This window comes from Ceratosolen solmsi, unplaced genomic scaffold (genome assembly GCF_000503995.2).
Source record: "Ceratosolen solmsi marchali unplaced genomic scaffold, CerSol_1.0 scaffold41, whole genome shotgun sequence".
Lineage (NCBI taxonomy): Eukaryota > Metazoa > Arthropoda > Insecta > Hymenoptera > Agaonidae > Ceratosolen > Ceratosolen solmsi.
Window position 1 is genome coordinate 954461 of NW_011948424.1, and position 24503 is coordinate 978963.

The window sequence follows — 24503 nt, forward strand, 5'->3', positions numbered from 1 at the left end:
GTGTGTGTGTGTGTGTGTGTGTGTGTGTGTGTGTATGTGAGAGTAAAAGCATTCGAAGCTTTAAGTATCGATATTTCTTCAATACACGACATTTAGTAATACACTCTCATAAATACTACTGAATATATTTTTTTCGTATCTAAATTATTCGCTGCTTATTTTTTATTTATTTTTTTTTACGCTATAAGTATTTTAAAATGATCTGGATTCTTTAATTGTAAGTCAGCACTTAAGCGTTGAATAAATTAAACAGACATCATAAATATAAATGATAAGGTAATTGTATTATAATTTGTTAATAAAAATAAGACGAGAGTTAGAAACGTTAATTAAATGCAAAACAAAAACGAACGATAATTTCACAACAAATATGTTTTGTCTAATTTTCAGAATTATCAATTAATCTTGGAATGTGGATAATACTTTATTAAAAATATCTAAAAAATGTACGTATGATAATTAAAGTTTCTTAGCAAAGTTGCGATTAGACAATGCTGTGTTTCTAATGATATAAACAGGAAATTGCAACTTACGTAAGGATAAATATTAATTATAATTTTTAATTTAAATATTTTATTTATATTTTATGAAAGCTTTAGAAGAAATATTTTTCAATAGTTATTACATCAGTGGATATGAATATTAATGCAAGTCTTTAAATAACTAAATAATACGAAAAATTCATTATAATAGAATTATTATAAATTAGAAATATTTATTGTTTAATATTCATAAAGTATAATTACGATAAAAGCTCATTTTATATCGAGCACCGCTATTATCGTAATAAAATTAATTGTTTTATTATAACGATAATGTAAAAATATTATTATTTAAGTGACGATAAATGAAAATTTATTTCTTCCGTTTTGTTTCATTATTTTTTAATTTATTTTTTATTTACTTTTTTTTTTTTTATTTTTTGTCGCTCATCGTTGATCGTAGTCTAACGAGAGAATCTGCGCATGTGCAGACACTTTCAAAATATTACATTCAAGGCCTAGTTGAGTATAGCATTAACATTATCAATATTTATAATTCAACTAGACTGCATTTGTGCATTTTTATTAATTTAACGTGTTATTTATATATCATAAGATAAGAAAAGATAAAATGTTTATTTACTTACGGATAATACGACTTAAACTAAAAGATCCTAATTTATCTGATATGCTTGAGCAAATCTTTCTTTTTAAAGCGTAACTAAAGGCGGTATGGGATCGACCTTCACAAACTTTCGAGCAATTTCAACATACACGTAGTAGTACAAACGCATAAGTGTGATCTTATAAAGTCATTTATATTATTGTTTCATACGTCCATTTGGATATTCTATTAACTAATATCAGTTTATTAGAGGCATACGTCCTTTTCAAGTCTTAGATATTTATTATCTTAAATATTATCTATTTGTAAATAAGATTTTGTGTTTATCTTAATGTAAGACACCGAGAATCAATGTATTCTATTGAGAAGTGCATTTATTATTAGAATTAATTTAAAATTATCAATGCTTCTATTCATAAAAACAATGGCTCGAACTATTTGCTTTTACCAATATGTGTACACATACTGTGTAATTCGCGTGTATTATTGATATTTGAAGTAAAACGATGACAATTTTAAGTATAAGCGCGATAACTACGTAAGTAAGAAAAAATAATAATTTCTAGTAAATAATTTATTTGTAGCAAATGGTATAATATCGTAACCAATGCAAATGAATTTTCAAACAAGTTTCTCTCTATAATGTTGGCAATGGTTTTTTTTTTTTTTTTTTTTTTTTTTTTTTTAATAATAAATATACAAATTTTATAAATGACTTTTACTAATACGTTAAAAACAATGAAATTTGCATGTTATTTAATTATAAAACATTTTCTTCTCAAATGCATCTAATTGTTTTAACAGGAAAATACTTGCCCAGTGTACTGTTTCAATTATATTAGGTTATGATAATATATTTTACACTTTGATATTTAAATACACATGTACAAATGGTTTATTCACTTAAACATTCCATATAATTAAAAAGGAATATGAATTTATTAATATTAAATAATAAATATAGTCAATTGATTGATTTTAAGTTTTAATTTTTTAAATAATTTATTAACCATTATTTTTGTATATAGAAAGTAGAATTAGTAAATCGTAATGATGCACAGAAATTTTTATATAAAATGTAAATGATAATATTTATGCTTAAAAACAAGGGTTCGTAAAAATTGTTATTAACATTAAATGTTATTATAAAAATTTCTTAAATTAACAATTAAAATTATTCATATATCTACACGTAACTATATGCCTAACATCTACATCTAAATATTAAATAAATATCTATTATTTATCAATTTGTTTAATTTATTTCGCTATTAAAGTATTATTAGGTTTCTTCTGCTGACAGTTATAAAAATGTTTATTAATATCAGATATTAAATATAACAATATTGCAATCAATTGAAATGTATCGAAAAATTTCTCTGTACGTTGACATTATTTTCTCATTAAATATGATCAATAGATAATTACAATTATGTACGTTTTTTTATAAGATTTTAGTAATAAATAACGCGAGAAAACGATCGAACTTTTCAATTGAATTAACACGAAAATGATAATAATGAAAAAATGCAATGAATGCAAAATATTATCTTTAAAAACTGTAAAACTTTTGTTAAATATAAACGTTAGGTAAGTTAAGTTCTTCTATTTTATTGAACAATAATTGTGCATTGTTAAACGAAAAGTGCAATTATTGTTCTTTCAATCAACAAATTGCAACGATTACTATTGTTATATATGTGTTATATATCTGTTATTTTTCGACACGGAGACACCGACTCTTACGTTCAAGTGCAAAAAGATAATTTTAACGCAGACCTTGAAAATTATTCCTTACCACCAGAGTGACTCTACACATATGTTTATATGTTTGTTGGCAGCTGTTACACGGAAAGAAGTCAAAGCTCATACGCGAAAAGTCAGTTGGCATCGTCTTATCGCTTATGTATCTTATTTTGTTATTTTATAAGGCAAGGTACGAAAAAGGAGGGAAGATACTAATTAATTATTGCAATTTTTATGCGACTATTTTAATGATGCAGAATATTATATACTTATACTACTTATGCAAATGCATCAATGTTAATTATTAATTATTATTAAATTCCTTATATCACGTCAGTGAAATTTTTAAACGATGAATTTATATTATATTTGAAAAAATTACTTGTTTTAAAATTTCCATACATGTTTTACTATATATATATTATAAAATTAGATATTTATAATTTTATATAATAGCTAATACTTTAATATCAGAATTCATTGAAATATGTGCCAACAAAAAAAAAAAAAAAAAAAAAAAAAAAAAAAAAAAAAAAAAGAAAAAACCATAATTCTGTAATTTTATTAAACTAAGAAAATTGCTAATTAATTTGTAGTTATTTTTTTCATTCGTTGTATTCGAAAAAAAAGCCAAGAATTTTAATAGATTGAGAGAAACACCAACATTATACGTGATAATATTATGCTTATAATTCATAAATAATTGTTTCAATAACCGAATATCTCTTACTGTAACGATAAACTGTAGAGCATCATAAGCAGAAAAAATTTCAACAACAAAAAATACATACACACATTTTACTTTAATTATGAATTGTATGTAAAATAATTTGATACTAAGCTATTGCATTTTTAGAAATATTGGTCATAATGTAAACGCACACACTAATTGAGATAATTCTAAATAGAATAATTAAATTCCTTGCCAAAACTTAACAATGACTCTCAAAGTCTTGGATTCTAAACTTGTTAAAAAGAAAACCGATAGTCACTCAATGATAAATTTAAGAAAATTTATATTAACTTATAAATTTAGCGAAGACACGCGATGATATGATAAAGGCCATCGTGCGCGCCCGCTTCTTTACTAATTTTAGCATTTCACATTTGTACAAGTTTGACTCTCCGTCTCTTATACTTTTCCTGTCCCCTGTCCCGCATTTATCAATATTTCGAATACAATATGCATTTTCATGTCAATGTACGAAATCCAGTTATTTAAGCGGCAAGTCAAACTGAACAAGACAAAAATAAGTCCACGAAAACTCATTCTTTGCATATAAAATGCCTTGGCACTGTGGTTATAAAAAGATCGATTACACTTTATTTGTATTATAGAGTTTAGAATTTGTATGCATTACATTTACTGTTGGAAATTGGCTTTTTTATTTTGTATTTATTTTATTTTATTATTATTATTATTATTATTATTATTATTATTTTTTTTTTTCGAAAGTAAAAAAACATAGATTGAACGTAATTAATAATATTGTATGTACATTAATATAATTTACTTATATTATTGTATTAATCAGTTATAATATTTCATCGAGGCAGTAATTTTATATATTTATATGAATAAATTTTTCTTAATATCATAGAATGCAGACTCGGCACAGCTATGTTGATAAATATAATTAAATAAAATTCTTATTTACTTGAACTTCAATTTTGTAATGAATTTCGCTCAGATTAAAATATATTTAAAAGTTTAATTTTTACGATTGTCTATATTTATTTTAATATGCTATTGAATTAAACTGATGTGCAGAGTGAATTGATAAAGTAAAAGTGATAATAGTTTTTTCTTGTGGAATAATATTTTGTGCTAATTATCTGAACGTTACGGCTATTTATCAAATAGAAAATATAATTTCAAGTCGCCTTAAACCTAATACTCACTAATTTTGATAATACAATTTTTTATTTCAAATTACGCTTATAGTATTTTCAAATTCAAATCAAATATACGTTTAAAAAATTGTCGACAATTGTTGACAAAATCTTTTTTTAGTATTCGTAAGTGAATGTAGACATTATCATTTTCACGATGGCTTTATCAAGGCAAGTTTACAATTTACACACGTATTCAATTTTTTCATTTCTTATCAAAAAAAAAAAAATATATATACATATGTATATATATATATATATATATATATATATATGTATGTATGTATATATAGCGTTATGCATTGAATATAAATATATTGTTTTCTTACTTTTCAAAAAATTTAATGTATGCATTCGTATTTGTATCTCGGCAATTTATTTTTACTCCAACACCTTGATGTCTAGTGGATGATTTATTCGATGACTTTTTAATTTATACATACTTATTGTTTTCATTTAATGTTTTAAGAATATTATTTTTAATTAAAAGATTGTCTCTATTCAGAATGTCGTATTGTATTTCTTAAAGTTTAATCCGTTTTAATTAAAAATTAGAGTCACTATTTGCTTTCGGTGAAGTTAACGATCCAATATAATCGTATAATGTATGTTTACAATTTCTTTTACATTTTTGTTTTAATGGATCTAATGGATAATTACACATAAAATTTATTTTGAAATTGTTATAGAATTTGATGTGTAATATGATAGAAAATACAAATAGCATTATATATATGCTTAGATGTAACTTTTAATCGGTTTAATTCACCTTATGTTTAATGCAAAGTGAATGATTTTTATTTATTTCCTTTAAACGCTAACTTTGTCGTTGTAATTACATTTGATATTTATCATAATCATTGTATTGATTATAAATAATAATTTAATTAACAATTGGCGGCCTATCTATCAATCTCCATTATCATATAGGACATATAGACCACAAACTATATGTCATTAATTGCTATTTTACAATTATCGGTTACGCTTAATATTTAAATCGTAGTATATTAAGTGTATTAACGTAAAATGACAATTTCATTGAAACGAATTACTCATAAATGATCATAATTTATCGTTGCTTAACATGTTTATAAAATAAATAATTATCAATTTAAAATAATGAATGTCGGTGCGCAGCACATTGGATCTTTACTTATCAGTAAAGTGAGCCAAAATGAGCTAGCCAAAGACGTCAGGAAATGATCCTCGCTTTATCCAAGAAGGCATTTGTAACCACGAATCCTTGTGCTTTTATGTAACATATATAATACGCGCATTTAAAGCTCAAAGAAGTAGCGCATCTTTATCCTGTATAAAGGTATTCCTGTATAAAGATATGTGCCATCCTTAACTGATTAAATCGCTTTTTCTATTGGACATGAAAACTAATAGCGAATCTCTATATAAAGCTTAAGCTCGTTTTAACTAATAAATTTTGTTCGGCGACATAGAGTCATTTTCAATAGCTCAATAGACAATTTTATTCCTTTATTTTCTTTTAATGCATTAAATGGAAAAATAGACTCAATTATAATTGCTCGAAGTTATCTGGGATTCTTTTATTCAATGTACTATTCATTTCCTGTAAAATCTAATCCTGTAATAATCTTAATCCATAAGAGGTTCAGTATAGGAAAATAGTTACAAACATCTACGACATTATTAACAATATCAAAATGGAGTTTTCACACTATGAATATTAGATGGCACTTTGAAGCATTTCATCTGTGCCCTTGCATTGAAATCCTACAATTACCAGTGAAGATTAAATTACTTCAAGGAATTGATACACCATATATATATATATATATATATACATCAATATTATAAAATTTTGATTATAAAATTGAAAACAAAATATGTCACTTTAACTTTTTGTCATTATATTTATTTTTAACGAATATTTTTAATCACTGGCGCGAGCCATTCATCATCAGAATCGACGATATTCACATAGATACATTTTTATCTAATTCCAATGAATTTGTATGCTGAACTGAAATAAAAAAAAAAAAAAAAAAAAAAAAAAAAAAAAACACACACAAAACGTTGTCGACGATCACACGAAAACTCGCGAGATCAACTAATAATAATTCATTTCCATAATCCCTGGTTACGAAGATAGCACCTATTTTATTTATATTTTTAGAACGATATAAATTCTATTTCAAAATGAAAGCACAACGCTATCTTTAAATGACGCTGCAAATATTGTAAAAATCACATTAAAATGCAACAAAAAAATCTTCATAGTCATACAGATGACCGTAGGTTGAATCAATTTAAAATGTTAATTTATAAAACGAGAGCAAAATATTAGATTAATTCTTATGCTATAGCTAGTATGATTTTTATTTTCTATCATTCATGAATGATGCGTTAAACAATTAGTTTAATCGATTAATTTTTTAATAAAACTTATTCGTGACGCGAATATTTTGATACCTACTTTAACCGATTATTGAATTGCAAGTTGCCGATCATGCGACTAGTGTTCCTAAATATTTTATTTACGATTATCAATAAAAAGTTCGATTACGTTCAATTTACAATGGCAAATATTACCGTGAAACACGAACATCATCCCTCGTCGTTTCAAATAATAATAATAATAATATAAGAAAAAAAAAATAAATAAAAATAACCTCCGTGAGTTTGCAAAGCACCAAAGTTCTATTTTAGCATGATCCAAGTGCCTCTCTTGATCATGCATGCAAAATAAATCTAAAGCAACTGCGTGTAACTTGCACTAATTCCAGCCACAATTTTTCTATCTTTATAATTGTAAATCTAAAGCGTTGGTTTAATTTGGGGATACTTCCTTTGATTAAGAATGCTGATTAATTGATTTCTTCTTAATTCCCTCGTGCTTTTGCCACTAGCCCACACAGCTAGAACATTAAATTCCCTATCGTACGACCAGATGATAAATACTTATTTCTAAATAACGTTAGATTACACGTAATAATATAATAAAAGGAAATCCTTGCATTAAACGCGATTTGACAAAGTATGTAAAATATAAAGTATCCTCGACCTTGAAGGAAAATAATACGTAGCTCAAGTTATGAAACCAAGAGGAGGTTCAATAACGATTACCGCCCATGTCGTCCTTGGTATTGTCACTCACGTGATACCCGACACATCCAGCTGCATGTGCATCGGAGAAGCCGCGTAGCAACGCGCGGGACCTGCGCGGTGAAAGCCAATAAAGCCGGAAAACTGAGTAGTTTGATGGCACGGGGGCGGGGCGGGGAGGGGGGGGAGGTCGTTACGAATGAAAAAGAAGAGAAGAGTCGGTTTCCTGCGGATTCGCGGAAAAAAAAAAAGAGAGCGCGCGATGGCCCACCGACGTCGTTCCTCGCAACCCGTCATCTCCGCCCCTCGGTAACAACACTTTCCGCGCTGTTGATACAGAGACAAAAATTAGGTCAGCGGGTCATATGCGCTCGGGGTTAGGCGCGCGAGGCCACGGTGCACCGGAGCTCCTGGCCGCTGCTCTTCCAGACTAGCATCTACTCCCCCTTCCTCTTGGCCAGCGCTTTTGCCCTTTCTCTCGAATCGTCGCCCTCGATCGCGGAAATTAACGTCGAGGCGAGACGCGAGCTCAGCGAGCAAGCGACCATGGCTACGCTTACTTACCTCTCCAACCAACAACGCGACACTTGAATTTAATGGTCATTCGGAGGATGCTAATGCGCCCTTGTAACCTCACCCGCATTCCCAGACATAGAGATTCGCTCTATGTGCCCGGGGGATTTCGATTTCCCGTAAATTTATGTTATATGATTTTTATTGATCGTTGAATTTAACGATGAAACGACGTTGCTCTTGGGGCGCGCATCCCAGCCAAATTAGGATGCAAAATATAAAAGCATTTATAATGGCTTCTAATGTTTTTAATACTTACAGACGAATAAAGCACTAAATGCTCCTCTCAGCTTATATTTTAATTATACGTTTTCCAATTCATTCGATTAGCCCGACTATCTGCTTACGTTCTATTGAAAATGCCAAGAATTTCAGAATTTTACGGCATTATTTTTTCCATGCCATTATTATTATTATTGTTATTATAATTATAAAAGAATATTGTTACACGGCTTATTAAATTTAAACAATTTGAATTTAACACTGGATGAGAAGGCTTTCTCATAGCTTATACAAACTTCGTAAATTTAATGGAACAAGTAAGTCAGTCGATTTTCAAAGTTTTAACAATACATATGATACATATCATACACACATATCATGCATACATACATGCATACAATATTAAGATTAATATAATATTATCAAAACAAATTTTAATTATACTAATGTTGTATTTACCGTTAGAATTAACATTTTAAGCTTTCAGGCACGTTATTTTAAATTGAAAATTGAAAGTGGTATTTTGTTTACATCAGAGTGAAGTTTAACGATGAGTGCCCATGACATAACATGTCCAGTAAATTCAATCCATTTTGATATTATTTTGTATTTCAAAAATTCGTTTTATTATTTAAATTTTGCGAATTTTAAAAATATTAATATGCTGTGTTTTATTTGTTTATGATGTGAATTATCATAAATATACGAAATGTTAAATGTAGTATTAAATATGGCTATTTTGTTCTTTTCATAAAAGAAAAAAAAAAGATAAAAAAAAAAAAAAAAGAAAAAGAAAAAGAAAAATATAGTATTTTTCATTGTACGTAATCCGTGTTTGAAAATCCTCTTTCCATTTTGTATATTACATTATTTTTATGTTTTCGAAGCTTACAAATTGATTACGTAAGTATCCTCCATAGCAGCGGAAATTATTATTATTACTCGTTTACTAATAATAATTATGTCAAACGATAAGAAATTATTTTACAATGAAATTATCGATTTTTCCAAGTAATTTATTTAATAGTATAGATTTAAATAACTTAACATAGCAAGAAAACGGTTTTATTCATCATTCAATGAGGGATAATTTACTTAATATATTAGTAATCAAGATAATACATTTAAAAAAAAAAAAAAAAAAAAAAAAAAAAAAAAAAAAAGAAAAATAGAATTTTTATTACTTTAATTGTCTGTACATATCATTCGCAGAACTTTATTATTGATGTAATGCAATTACTGCTTTTCAGAAAAACGGTTATAATAACTAGAGATAAGTCATAACATATGGACTCAGATATTGTAATTATGTATTACAATGTATGTAATTTTAATTATATTAAGTGGGTTACGTTTAAAAGTCATATAAAAATAAAGAGAAGAAAATTAAATATTAAATTGCTAATTTTTCATAATAAAATTACATTTTTATTAATTGAAATAAGTAGTAAAATGTAATTGATTGAATTAAAATATTTGTTGATTGAAATAAGTAATAAAATATAAATGTATAAATGTAAATTACGTATTTTTAATGATGACGTTCATTTTTAATTGCTGAGCACGAATTATATTTTTAATCGTTTGATAAAAGATTATTAAAGAGAAACTAATGGAAAAGAATTACTCAATCTTAAGACTAAGAATCATAAGAAAGTTAAAATATTATGATTTTAAAGCGCTTAAGACCTTATACCTTATTTCAATTAAATAGTATTTTTAATATTAACAAAGTTACGTATAATGCAATTACGCCATTAAAGTGTGATGTAATTGAAATTTTAACCTAGTAATTGATAATATAATATCATTGTTCAATTAAATTGACATTAATATTTATATATTTATATATAAAAAATTGGAACAAACTTAAGCCTTCGAACGAAATGATAGTTGTTTAATAATAAAACTTGAAACTTTACACTGTGCCAATTTCTGACAAGCATTTGTATTTATAATATAAATTTTCATAAAATTCGAGTAATAGCCTGTCATCGTACGTCTCTCTCTCTCTCTCTCTCTCTCTCTCTCTCTCTCTTATTCAATTATTCATTATCGTCCTTATATCCTTGACTTTTGTTGTACTACGTATGCACTACATAATCATTAAAATGCTTAAAGTCCAAAGTAGATCACATTACTGTAAATGGATAATGTAAACATTATTCGTACTAATAATAGCAAACGAGATGCACTATTGGCAAATCCGGAAGCGGCGTTCTCGATTTGCGAGAATGTTCGTTTTGTCAAATGTGCGCGCTTTCACGCTTTCGAAGCTTCTCGACTTTGTAATCGATGAATCTCGGAACGAACTGAAATGCGCACGAGTGAATAGGGATGAATGGGCAAACTATAATGGTTTGATTAAATTTTATTATACGCACGACAAATGGGAGAACCGATTATTTTTGCGCTCGATATGATCAATTGGGATGCACAGTTAGTCGTGCACAACCATAGACTCGGAGAAAAATATTTGCATACGTGTTTTTCTATAGGCACCATTGAAGAATTATCGAATTGAAAATTCATCCCATTTGTATTAATCATTGGATGACGATGATTTATTTTCAGTTGAACGAATAACTAAACTCGAAATATTAAAATAATAAAATGTCATACTATGCACTATTACGTATAGGCTATTTTGCATTTAAAAATAAATTTATAATAAATGCAATTTAAATTTAACGATTTAATTTAATAAAATTCGAGGTGCAATGTCAATTTACACAAATCCGATTGTTTCTTCTCTCTCTCTCTCTCTCTCTCTCCTTTCTTTTAACGTAATTAAAAAAAAAAAAATAAATAAATAAAAAAAAAAAAAATAGTGGAATTATATTTACCGATTATCCAGATTTTATCTTCAACTTTTTAAGTAATAAATTAGCAGCTTACAGCCCTATGACATTAGATTCCACTTAATTGGATTAATTTAAAGAAAAGTTTTGATGAAAACCCGCGAGCTAAGTTTTGGCGAAACTTTGGTAAATAAGTAATCACCTCGTTCGTAGATCATTAGATATAATAAAGCAAGTTCTTATCCCAAAGCAGGTCAACAGCAAGGACATTTTCATCTACAAATTCAATTACGTAGAGCACGGTATCTATCGGCATAAAAGGCTCGTACATCCTGAATCTCAATGATACACGTAAGGCGACCTCATAGAATGCGATATGTTGGATTTATAGGGCGATAAAATTGGAGAACACGTGGAAGGGGACGGAGGCTGGACGAAATAACGAATGCGCATGCCTCGATCATTCTTTTCGAGCGCCTTCTCTGCTTTCGTATTTCGCGCTTCGCTTTCCTCGCTCTACGTATTAAAATGCCGACTTTGCTGTGTAAAAGCTGCGGCGCCGAGCTGCTCATCGCGATTCATTCGCGACAACTCGTGACCAGTTGTTACAGTTAATTACCGACAACACGGTACTATGGGATGCTTCGAGTCAGGCTTTCACTTTTACAGATCGAACGAGCTATTGGAGTGGACACCTAGGGAGTTGTTATCTCATGCTTTGTTCGAGCGGGCGCACATTCGAAATAAACAGTAATAATGCAGCGCGATTGTTCAAGTAGGTAAGAGAAACGTCGATTCGACTCGATTAAACAAAATACTTTCAACCTGGGAATTTAAAACGCATTAATCTGAAAATTGTATTATATTTCTACTAATGCTTAGATTATACGATTGTCCAAAGTATTTATAAAAAATGTAAGTAAGTAAAAAATGTTAATGTAATTTAATGAAAATCGAGGTTTAAACAAATGTCCATATCTACCCATAAAAATGTTTGACTATTGGCTTTTTCTTTTTTTCTTTTTCATTTTATAAACATTAATTACGTATTTATAAATTATGCATATATAATGTTTAATTGGACATAGTATTGATTTTATTATGTAATTTGGGCAATGTAAAGGAGGCAATTCCTTATGTAGCATAAATAAAGGTACGTTTTTTTATTTAAATTACACGTTAATAAAAATATTCGAAAAAAAAAAAGTATGAATTAATATCGAGATATTTTGCCGCGATTGAATAATGTGACATAATAATTCTTAAAACAATAATGTACAAAACATATCCTTTTATTATAAGAAAATGAGAAGAAAAAACAAACAAAAAAAAAAAAAAAAAAAAAAAAAAAAAAAATCAATTGCCAGGATGGTACTTAATATTGTGAAACTCGAAACATTAACCAAAATATACAGTTATAACGAAGCTTAACATAACTGCCCATGAATGAAAAGAACACTGTGTAAATCGACTTGGCCTTCTCCGGGAAGAGAGACTTTTAGGGCAAAAGGCGATTACTTAATGCGTGCAAGGAAAAAAAAAAAAAAAAAAAAAATCTGGTAAGGCCATTAAACGCGAGAGTCTATGTATGATGTCACGCTTCTGCATGTTATTGAGAATAAAGTTACAGGATTTTATTAGTGGCAACAGTATTATTATACGACTATTTGGAATATTAGCACATTGTTCATAATCATTCGTCGAGCATAGCGGCATTTCATGCTAATTAACTCTACCTGAAATATAAAGCCGATTTTCATGCTTTACAAACTTTTTTCAGTTAATTGTTACAACTTAGAAACTTATTATGCACAAGATAATAATTACATTGAGTTTCTAAGAAATAATTGAATTACCAATACATATGTTATTTTTTTATTGTGTTTTTGTTTTATAAAGGATTATTTTTAATTTCTTATTTTTTCAATATTGAACTAATTTGTTAATTAAATTTGTTATTATTATGACGAGCCGACTTTTGAAATCTATATTCATTGTAGCTTTAGGCTTAATAAGGAAAGCTGCCGTCGTGAATATTATCCACGTGTAACATCTTATTTATATTAATTAATATTGTATTTCATGACGAGATGTAACTTTATAATTAAAAATAAGATTTTGCTGTAGTGGAAAAGAAACTTTATATTACTTGATATGGCTAATACGTCCAACGAATATTTAATTTCTTGATAGAGTGTGATGTGTTATGAAATCAGTATTAATGAAATATGAATGAAAGAAAAAACGACATTTTTGCAATGATTTCTAAACTCTGAATTTACAAATATTAATGTAATTGCAAGAAATTTGCAGAAATTATGTACGATAATGACATTCTTATTTATTACTCTGCCATTATAGACGCTTATAAGTAAGTAACTTTTAAAATAATAATTATTTCAAAATTTAATTTTACGCCCATACGAATATTATTTTAACTAATTAATAATCTTTAAAAAAAAAAAAAAAAAAAAAAAATTTAAACCACTATTGTCTTTTGAATGGGATAAAGTAACAGAGTAAAAATAGAATAAAATTCAAGCAGAATTTGTAAGTTCTTATTTCATTTTGGAAAAATTACAGATCGTGGGTAAACTAAATAATAATTGTACTATAAATGTTAACGATACGTTATTGCGATACGTATGTGTGTGTGTGTGTGTGTGTGTGTGTGCGCGCGCGCGCGCGTGTCTGTGTATCATAAGATAAAAATAAATATTTTGAAATTATCAAATTTCAATAATTTTAATAAATATAATAAGCCTTATCCTATTTTCGGAATAGAATTGTTTTCTCGGCTATGTAAGAGACCAATTAGCTTCAATTTTTAAAAATCCTTGAATTTATGTAAAATCTATATATCTGCTGGTTCTTCGCTTAGGAGCGATCTAGGGCATTCCAAATTTTCCAATAAACGGTTCGATAAGTTTTCAGCTGACGGTTAAAATATTATAAATGAAAGTTACAACTTTTTCTTTTCCAAATCTTGAATCACGATTGATGTTTGTGTATGTGAACGTAGGTTGGTGATTAAGTCGAATATAATGCAACATCGGCTCGAGCACTCAACTCGTTTAAAAACGTTTTCATCTCATTCACTTGGCGTTCATTTAAGATTGAAAACGATATCACTCGGCATTTAAATTTGTAAATACCAACTTGAGACAACTAACCTACATAAGAGCCTATAGCATTAATAGGTCAAATATCCAATATCCAGAGAAATCCACATGCGCTCACAATTCGATGACGGGCTTTTTGTTATTGTTACCGACTCCACGAAACTTTCACGAAAAGAGGGGACAATTTCCTCCGTTAAAGGCGAGAATACGTTCGACGACCCGAACATTGTTCATCGTTGCCCAATAGCCGCCACGCGAGAATCTCTTACTTATCGGCACAAGCAGCCCAATTAACATATTCTCCGGGGTGCACTTTCACCTGTCAAGACTTCAATGCATGCATTTATTTTTTCTTTTTTCTTTTTAATCAACGAGGAATTTATTTGTATTTACGGTTAATGCTGCGACTAAGTAGCGGTGGACGCGACGAGATTTTGGATCCACGACTTTGGATTTTACATTTCCAAAATACTTGTAAAAATCATCTATCCATCAGAGTATATGTTTTTATCTGAGGCTTTCGTAATCTAAAAGCATAAGAAGTGCAAAATAACGCGTGTTGAACAACTCTAATCTGACAATCTCTTGGTAATGTTGCTCTTAGATCTATTTAAACATCTCGCATGTTAACAACTGACATATTTGTGTTTCACTGGTACGAAGAAGATGTGCAATATAAATAAATCTTTGGTATATTATCGGCTGGCAGTGGTACATTTTTCTAGCCGAAATTTCTTATTTAGTCAAAGTAAAAGTTTCAATTATTAGTGACTTTATAGTGCCATTGTACATCAACGTTTCATTTAATATGTCATGAATTATTCGATTATCGAAACTATTAGAACGACCGGCTATTTCTTCTATTATTTTATGTTGAAGTCAATTGGTTGACTTCATTGACAGCAAAAATCAAAGTTGAAGTCAAAATGTAACGAAAGCAATTATAAGTTTTTTTTTTTTTATTTATTTAATTAAACCAATACCATACTTTTATTTTCTTAATATTTGATTTTACGTTTCCTTTATCAACGCGTCTTTCTCTAATTCATTTCTTTAGATCATTTTATTGAAATTAAGTATGTTTCTAGAAAAAAGAGTATTAATTTGCATTACTTAATTGATTCATTGTGAAAATATTATTAACGATCTACAAGAATATTTTAAAATATACGATTTTCAAAAATAGTAAATTATTTTTAGATTAATTCTAAGAAATTAAGAAGACGAATCCAAGTTATAGTATGAATGTGATAATAGATTTTAAATTTTACAATTTCAATTTGTTTCGTGCTTCTGAATTATAATTGTAAAATATCATCTAATAAAAATTATAAATTCATCAATTTATATTCGCTAGTATTAAAAATATTTGTTTTAATGTTATTTCATAATAATAATTATACTTATATTTGAAATTCTCAAAATAAAACTTATAAAACAAAGAATTAAAATTAATAATGTTTTTTAATTTGTAATTTTGTAAATATTATCTTTTATTTTCTATCCTTACATGCTTATAAGTAAATATATTATTAATAACATTTTTTTCTCTCGAATGCATATTAAAACTGTCCAATTTAAAAAAATCAATAAAACATTCAATTATTTGTTTTTAGTGGGTATAAATTGCAAAAGTGTTCATAAACATAAATTTGAATATTACAACTTGTTTTAGAAACTTTGCAACATAAACTAATTAAACTTTCAGGACATATGTATAGTAAATAAATAACTGGCTCGCATTTTCATCAGAATCTAATAATTTACTTATTGTTTTAATAACTATACCACCTTATTCTAGTGTTTCAAATAAATTAAATAATTTATTGCTTACTAATAACTACATACCTTCAAACAGTTTATGACAGTAGATTTTATACTGATAAAAGTTTAATTTTCTATATATTCAACTTGTATCAATGCAAGAGAAATATATATGAATAATTTCTTCATAATTTATCGCCATTCTTGTAATTAAAATGAAATATAAAATATCTATTTAGCAATGTTTTATATTATACTGTTTTTTAAGTGAACCTAATGATACTTAATAATTTCCACATTAACCAAGCTCTTCATTTTTTATTCTATCAATTCACACATCAAAAATAAATATTATTAATTGAAAATCTGCATAACATATGCATTATTTATTAGCTTTACCATTGGTTATCTATTTTTGGTTTCTTTTAATTGTTCAGAATGTTTCAAGTTTCATATAAATTCTTTAATTATGAAAACTGTCCCATAAATTTTCTGCCTCATCATCATTATTTTTCCACAGATCCATTCTATTTAATTACCTCGAATTAATATTCATTACTGATGTTAAAACGTTAACTTTACAATTGCGCCTCACAATAAATTAAACCATTGTTTTTTATTTTATATATATTTAATGCGAGCTTTTAAGAATTTTAGTTTATCATTAATTATCTTGTAATTATTATACATACATTTATTGCCCAAAATAAATAGGTACATAATCAAATTATAAAATATATAGATGATATTAAGTAGCAGTGGTCTATTTTTGTTTTATTTACTAAAGGCAGTTTTGCGTGAGCTATCTTACTATGCGGTGCTTGCATCGTCGTTATAATGTTGCTTTTATGAAATAATGTTGATTTTAATATAAACATATGCACGTGCCATGCGTTGAAATATTTAAATAAAGTATTACACATTGTTTAAAAAAAATTTATCACAATTAAACGAATATAAAAGAATTATCGGATAAGTTTTATCAGTACACATCCTTCGTACGTCTTTTATTAATGTAAAGTGTGATATCACGTAAAAGTACACGCGTGCCTCTATTAGACCATACAAGAACTGTTTCACATCCGTCTAGATTCTTTATCTATATAATCCATTGTAACAGTATCCGCAAATCATTCAATTTTCCTCACGCATGAACAAAATAGGCTTAAAAATTGTCTTTGTCACATATTGCTTGATAAGACATCAGCCACGATTCGATCTGTATGTCAATTGTCGGGATAAGACCGCGGATGTGAGTAAAAGAGATTTTAAAAAAGCCAGCAGGCGAATTGTTGCGCAATGACGTTTGTCAGAAAAGAGGATCGGCTATATTGCGCGCTCGCGCGTGTCAGTCAGTGAGTGAGTGAGTGTGTGCGCGCGCGCGCTCGCGCGCCCGTAATTACGATTGTCAACGGAGGTAAAAATCGCGTGTACACGGTGAAGGTCCCAACACACGAGTGATCGATATATGTGCCGTCGCTCGTGCCACGGTGCGTGTTTTTATGTTCGGCGTGCCTGCATTTAACATTGATCTGCCACGTGTTTATCGTGTGCACTTAAGGCCTTGTCCGAGCACAAGGGTGGACATAACAAGCCATCGTCGTCACATATACGAGCCAGTGAAACCTTCTCGCTGGATAGCCAATACGAGATGGACGATGCCCATCGTCACCATCGGGGAAATCACGTATTAACCTCATTATATATATATATATATATATATATATATATATGTATATATACATCAGTTATGGTCGCTTGCTTTATATTTGCTCGAGGCACTCTTTTGCATAATCAATATTGGCTGAATGTCGATATTTAAAAACGAAAGTAATTGCCGATGGTTAGCTCACAGGAGATCCAATACTTTAATTAGCTGATAATATATTTAATTCTTAAAACTTAATCAATTAATCGTTCTGAAGTATCCTGTGCTAATAAGGTAATATTACCACAATTTACTACACACTAATAAGCCTTTAAATTTCTAACTAATAATTGTTATTACTACTATAAAGATTTTTGTTGAGTGTATTGTCTAAAGGATTTAAAAATTATATTTAATTATTTTATGAGCTTCGGTATTAAAGGCTTATGTGCGCTAGGCATAGTCGGTATGAAATTCACGACTCAACACTTTGTCGATAAAATATTTCATAAAATAATCTCAAATATGAAATATTCAAATCAAATGGCTGACTATAATGTAATGGATAAAATGCTTTGATATATTTGATAAAAATAAAAATTTACTTACTGCCGCGGGGTCCGTAGAATTTGACAGAAAATTCATTGAGTCCGCCAAGTATCGTCACCTCGTGTTTGCTTTCTATTCTGTTTTTTTTTTTTTTTTTTTTTTTTTTTTTTTTTTTTATCAAAGTAAATTTATTAAGGAAAATGTGCTATAATAATAATATTTATAAAAATCAATTCATTATCTCCAAAGAATATATGTTTGATTTTTAAGAAATTATCCCATGTCTTAAAAATAAAGAGTTTCATAAAATTTTTTCACGCTCTAACGAAACCATCAAACATTCATTCTTAGTTTCTTGTCTGCAATTTTTCTTCACATTAAAAATTTGGTCATACTGATATGTTAAAATAAAAAAATAAAATAAGGTTAAAAACTAGAATACTAATAGGTATTATTCTATTTATTTCTATTTGCAAAAAAACCATAAATACAATTACATAAATATTATTATAAATTGATCATCATCTTGCATTATACGTAGTGAACATTTTTATGTAAAAAAATTATTATTCTATCCATTTGCAATTCGATGAAAACCCTCTAGTTTTATTTTAACATACAAATGTTCATGTAGTCCGACAAACAATAAAGTCAGACATAAAAACCCATGAGCGCTAAAATCCATTTATACAATTTAAAATGAGAATTACGTCATAAAGTATGGAATATAATCAAACAATAGTATAACGAGCCAATAATAGTTAAATTATATATTCTATATTCATTACATAATTCGTAATTGAAAATGTAAAATTTTAACTCTTGATTATTTTATTAATATTTTGTGAGATAATTTTATAATAAAGTATCTTTGTATCCATACTTATCAACACTAATTGTTAAACTGTAAGTGAACTTTAGCAATACTTACTATTATCTATGTATACTTAAGTTGGATTTTATCTAAAATTAATAATAAAAAAAAAAAACATTATGTATAAGTGAAGAATCTGTAAATAAATCCAATGCTAAACATTATATAATTATAAAAAATATCTTTGTTAAATACAATATGTAATTGAATAATGTATTATTATAAAATAATAATTCAGAATAGAATACAAATTTAAATTTATGATTTTGATCGGTTGATGATAATAAAATCAAAATTGATTAATTAGCGTGTGAAATATTTAAAAGTATTTTTTTACATATCTTAAAGTGTATATTCACTATGCATTGGAATATTTAATAATTATACAAAAAAATAATTACCTTTGATTTAGTAATTACATAATATTCATTTAGATTTTTACTAATTAGAAAAATAATACCCTAATGAAACGACTTTAAGATTGAGAATTTTAAAACCATTTGTTTGTCTCGAATAATGTAGTCTGAAAATCATGCCTGCATGGGGAAAATGTATCTAGGCATTCTAATCTCGCGCATACCCCTTTCTCTTCACGTACACACACATACGTACACACAAGCGCGCGCGCACGCACGCACAGAAGCGAACGCCGAAGCGTAAGATATTTTTCTGTTTTATTTTTTCGAGCGCAATGAGAATAGTCGGTATGAAATTGCGTGATGCCTAAGGGAAATAGTTACGAACACACGTACAACGACAGTATGTGGATATATGTACTACTTTCATAAATCGTGAGCGGAAAACGGGTCCTATGATTTTCCGTTATATTCCGCACTTGTACTCGTGATGGCGTAGTGGCGATGCGCGTTCCTGAATTAACACGAACCCACCTCTCTCTCTCTCTCTCTCTCTCTCTCTCTCTCTCTCTTTCTTTCTCGCACACACTTTTGCGCAGGCGCTTATCCTATTATAAATTCACTAAAGATAAATTTCACTATTTCATAGCGGCTATGTTACAATACAGAAAGTCATTGAGTGTAATATTCATTGTAAATTTGTTTTAATTTTCATTTATCAATATTAAAACTAACGTCAAAATACTCTTTCCAAATATATTTCTACGCGATTAAATAATTATTAATATCTTTCTTTATAATTGCATAATATAATAATGTAAGTTTGTTTATAGAAATCGTTCGATATAGTGCACATAATGGTGCAATCTCGAATACATAGTAGTTTTTCCAATAACTACTATGATAAATTTGTCCGATTAATTTTTTTTTTTTTTAACTTGCGTTGGTTAATCTATAAGGAAGATAAATGTACATTGAGGAATACAAAAATACATAAAAGGAAATTTTAATTTTATAAAAAGATTTTACTTTCAAATTTTAATCGACACATCTAGCAATATAATGAGAATTAAATGATTAATTCTATTAAAGATATATGTTAACTTTCTATTGCCAGGTAAGAATACAGCAAAGTTACATTATTATTGATGTGCATAGATATTCTTATTATGATTATTTTTTAAATAAGAATTCATTTTAAACTAATATCAATCTAATTTATTTATCCAATTATTAATATTCAACTTATTTTATTTGATATTTTTTCGCTTGCAGATTTTAAAAATGATCAAACGATCATATTATTATAATACGCTTTAAACCGAAACTTATATAAATATAAATTGCAAAAAATACTTACAAAATTTAATGATCTACGATTATTGTAAAGAATTTATCGTGTCTAATGATAAGTTGTATGCGGAATAAATAATAATAATAAAATATAATTTAAATCAATTATAAAGATCTTTATATTTTTTATATAAAACTTTTTATATTATTTATAATTTATATTTATATTTAAATTTATATTATTTAGATATTTTCAGGACAATTTACACACACACGCGCGCGCGCACGCACACACACAAACAAACAAACAAACAAACACACACCAATATTTATAGATTTATGGTATCTAATATTAAATTTTTATATTTATGTATGTAAAAATAAAAATTAAAAATAAATATTATTGAAATATAGGATTCTTATAAAAGATTTATGAACACAGTTTCAAATAAATTAAAAAATTTCGAAACAGCACAATTGATATACAATAAATATACATCCACAAATTATTTTGTTTTGAAAATATAAGGCATATATTAATAATACGAAGTGTAAAGTACTTATAAATATTAAATATTATTTTTCAACAATCATTATTAAACATATTGTTGCAAAATATTTAGAAAAAAATCAAATGGCGAAGAAAATATAAAATAGCATATTAACAATTAAATAATCTATCTTTAAAAGTATAGAAATTTCTTGAAAATGTGTTGCATATACATTCATTATATAACTCATAACATTATTCTCTATATTTCCTACTTTTTTCCTTACAAAATTAATTGCAAAATAATTAAAAAATATAATAGCGTAGAAAGGCTTTTTAATCGCAAAAAATTTATTAATAGCTATTTCGAATCTATGAAACAAGTTATTTTGATCTTGAATATTCATTATATTTTTAACAGAGAATTTTTTATGTTTGGAGAAATTGAAGAAAGGAAGAAATACATAACCTAATTATAAATTTGACTCCAGCCTACAATAATTAATATACATAGCTATTTCCGTAATACTTCCCGTACTCTCCAATTTTAATGAAACTCCAGAGTGATTTTTAGTCAGGCACTTTCTCCCTATATATTTTTGTTCATTTATAAAAAATGCCATTTTTTAATTGTTTTACATGTAATAGAAATTCAAACAATAATAAATTAAAAATGATTGAAAATGTAATTATTTAGATATATTTTATATCAATAATAACCATAATTTTTAAGTAAAATATTAATATTAATAACGATTATTTATAATAAAAAATATGTTATTATCAGAATACACTAAAGTGTAATAAAAATATACGAAAAGATGTGTTTTTAAGTAGTAGTAGCTAAAATTAATCGGCCAATTATATTCGCCATCGCCTTGAATTTATCAAATATGAAAATCATTGAATTTGTTGCTTAGTTAGTTTTATGAAATATTAGATGTATTATTAATAATATTACTTATGCTGATGGAATTTATACAAATTTTATTTTCATTCAATGAAAGGATAGTAAAATGTACCACTTATAATTTAAAAAATTAATTTTTATTATACTTTCATTTTTGCTTTGACGTTTATGTTGCATAAGTATCAGAATCAATGATTAATTAATTTCCATCGATAATAGAATTTGTTAAAAATTTATATTATATAATTATATAACATTGTTGTATTTATTTGCATTTATTTATTTATTTTTTTTGTTAACAAACTTTTGTCATTAAATAATGATTTGCGAATATTACTATTTTTATAAATTTAAATTAATATAAATATAACAAGATTTTATTCATATTATTATCATTGATTTCAAAATTTTAAATTAAAATATGTATCAACAAGAATGATCAGATTATTTAAGGTTGGTCTAATATTACATTCTGGTGTAAGAAAAATACCGTTACTTTAATTGAAAAGATAAAACAATTGAAATAATTAATTTTATTGAAAATAATGATTAGCCAGAGAAAGAATACGCTTTCAATTCGTATAAAAGTAATTAATTCGATAAGAATTCAGTCTAACTATAGATTTCCAAAGCAAAGCTAAAATTAATAAATGTACAATTAAGTAATTGCGTTTATCGAGTAATTATATCAATATTAAAATTTCAAAACGCACACAACTAAGTTGATTAGAATAACTAAGATCCTTTGCCGTATCGAATGAAATTACACTGGATTACAAATTATAGTTCGACGAACACGGGAAATTTATACGAATTCAAAGTGCGCAATTTAAGATACGTTTTAAAATAAAAAAAAAAAAATAATAACTCTTAACTCTACGCATACGGTATATGCGTATGTGGAATAACGCGTTGGTGTGAAAATTCTTTAAGAACCATTGCTTTAATTAGCTATCCAGCTGCTTAAATTACCTATGCAACTTTTGCTTATCTGAATAAGCTAAATGCACTTGTGCGCGTGCTCGTATATGTAAAATATCACGTGTAATTGTCATTCTCCGAGCGGCTAAGCGACTTCAGAATCTTAACTATGTATGATTAATCGAAGGGGAAAAAGTTTTAAGAGCTCTGTTTGTCCAATTAAATAAAGAACGATTAAACGATGGACGCTCGCGACGAGGTATCTCTCCATTCTATCAACATCCAGTGACATTAATTTCTTCCAAAAATCCAAGCCAACGCAAGTCACTGCTTCATTCGCGAGTTATATACGGCATCATTGCCCATTACAGGCTGAAGACAAATTATTAAACCGCCCGTTTAATGATTCGAGTAAAAGGGCGATGAAGAAAATGGGGGGAAAAAAATGGGAGAACTTGCACCTAATCTTCCTAACAAAGCGCGCGCTCCTTGAAACAACGGAAACGCGCTCGTGTCGTCCCCTCCACTTCTGCCACGGTCGTCCCCCACCCTCGCCCCACCGCACGTGCTTTTGCCCAGGCAACATGGATAAGATGCGCCGATGCGCGACCGTACGTGTGCGTGCAATTGCACGGTGTCTATTGCGAGCTACGTATGCGCCTGGGACAGGGCGGAGGGGGGGGGGCAAAATAGTAGAACGATGGAGATGGTGGAGCTGGCGGGGCGGGATTGCATGGTTGGAGGGCGTGGGGTTCGGGAGGGGAGGGGAGGGGGGATGGTAGTCGGTAAGGTCGATCAGCTGGTGAACGGCGGGGCTTAGGACAAAGAAACTAGCCGCGCCACACCGTACGCGCACATAGATGCGGCTACGGCCTCACAGTCGTAGAACCATTGCTGCATTGTTACGCGCTGGTAAGAGGTGAGTCTCGAGACAAAGGACGGGTGGAAACAGAGATCGTGGCTGGGAAGCGGGGGAGGGTGATGATGGGGGGAGGGGGGGGGGGGTTTAAAGAGAAAAACACGAGTTTAAAGAGAAAAACACGAGGATAGAAGGAGCGAATGAGCAGGGAAACAATAGGGGAGGAGAGGCTGGACTCGCTGTAACTGCGACATTGTAAAGGGGAAGAGAGAAAGATTTGCAGCCACCACGGAC

At 28.3% G+C, this 24503-nt stretch overlaps 1 protein-coding gene across 1 annotated transcript in view; it reads right to left on the bottom strand.

The window, feature by feature from the left end:
- Positions 1-24503, bottom strand: part of UbcE2H (ubiquitin conjugating enzyme E2H) — a 36124-nt gene that overhangs the window by 6330 nt on the left and 5291 nt on the right. Inside the window, exon 2 of the mRNA XM_011499930.1 lies at positions 18567-18643. Coding sequence (XP_011498232.1) covers positions 18567-18643 — 77 coding nt within the window. The remainder of the gene's footprint in view (positions 1-18566; positions 18644-24503) is intronic.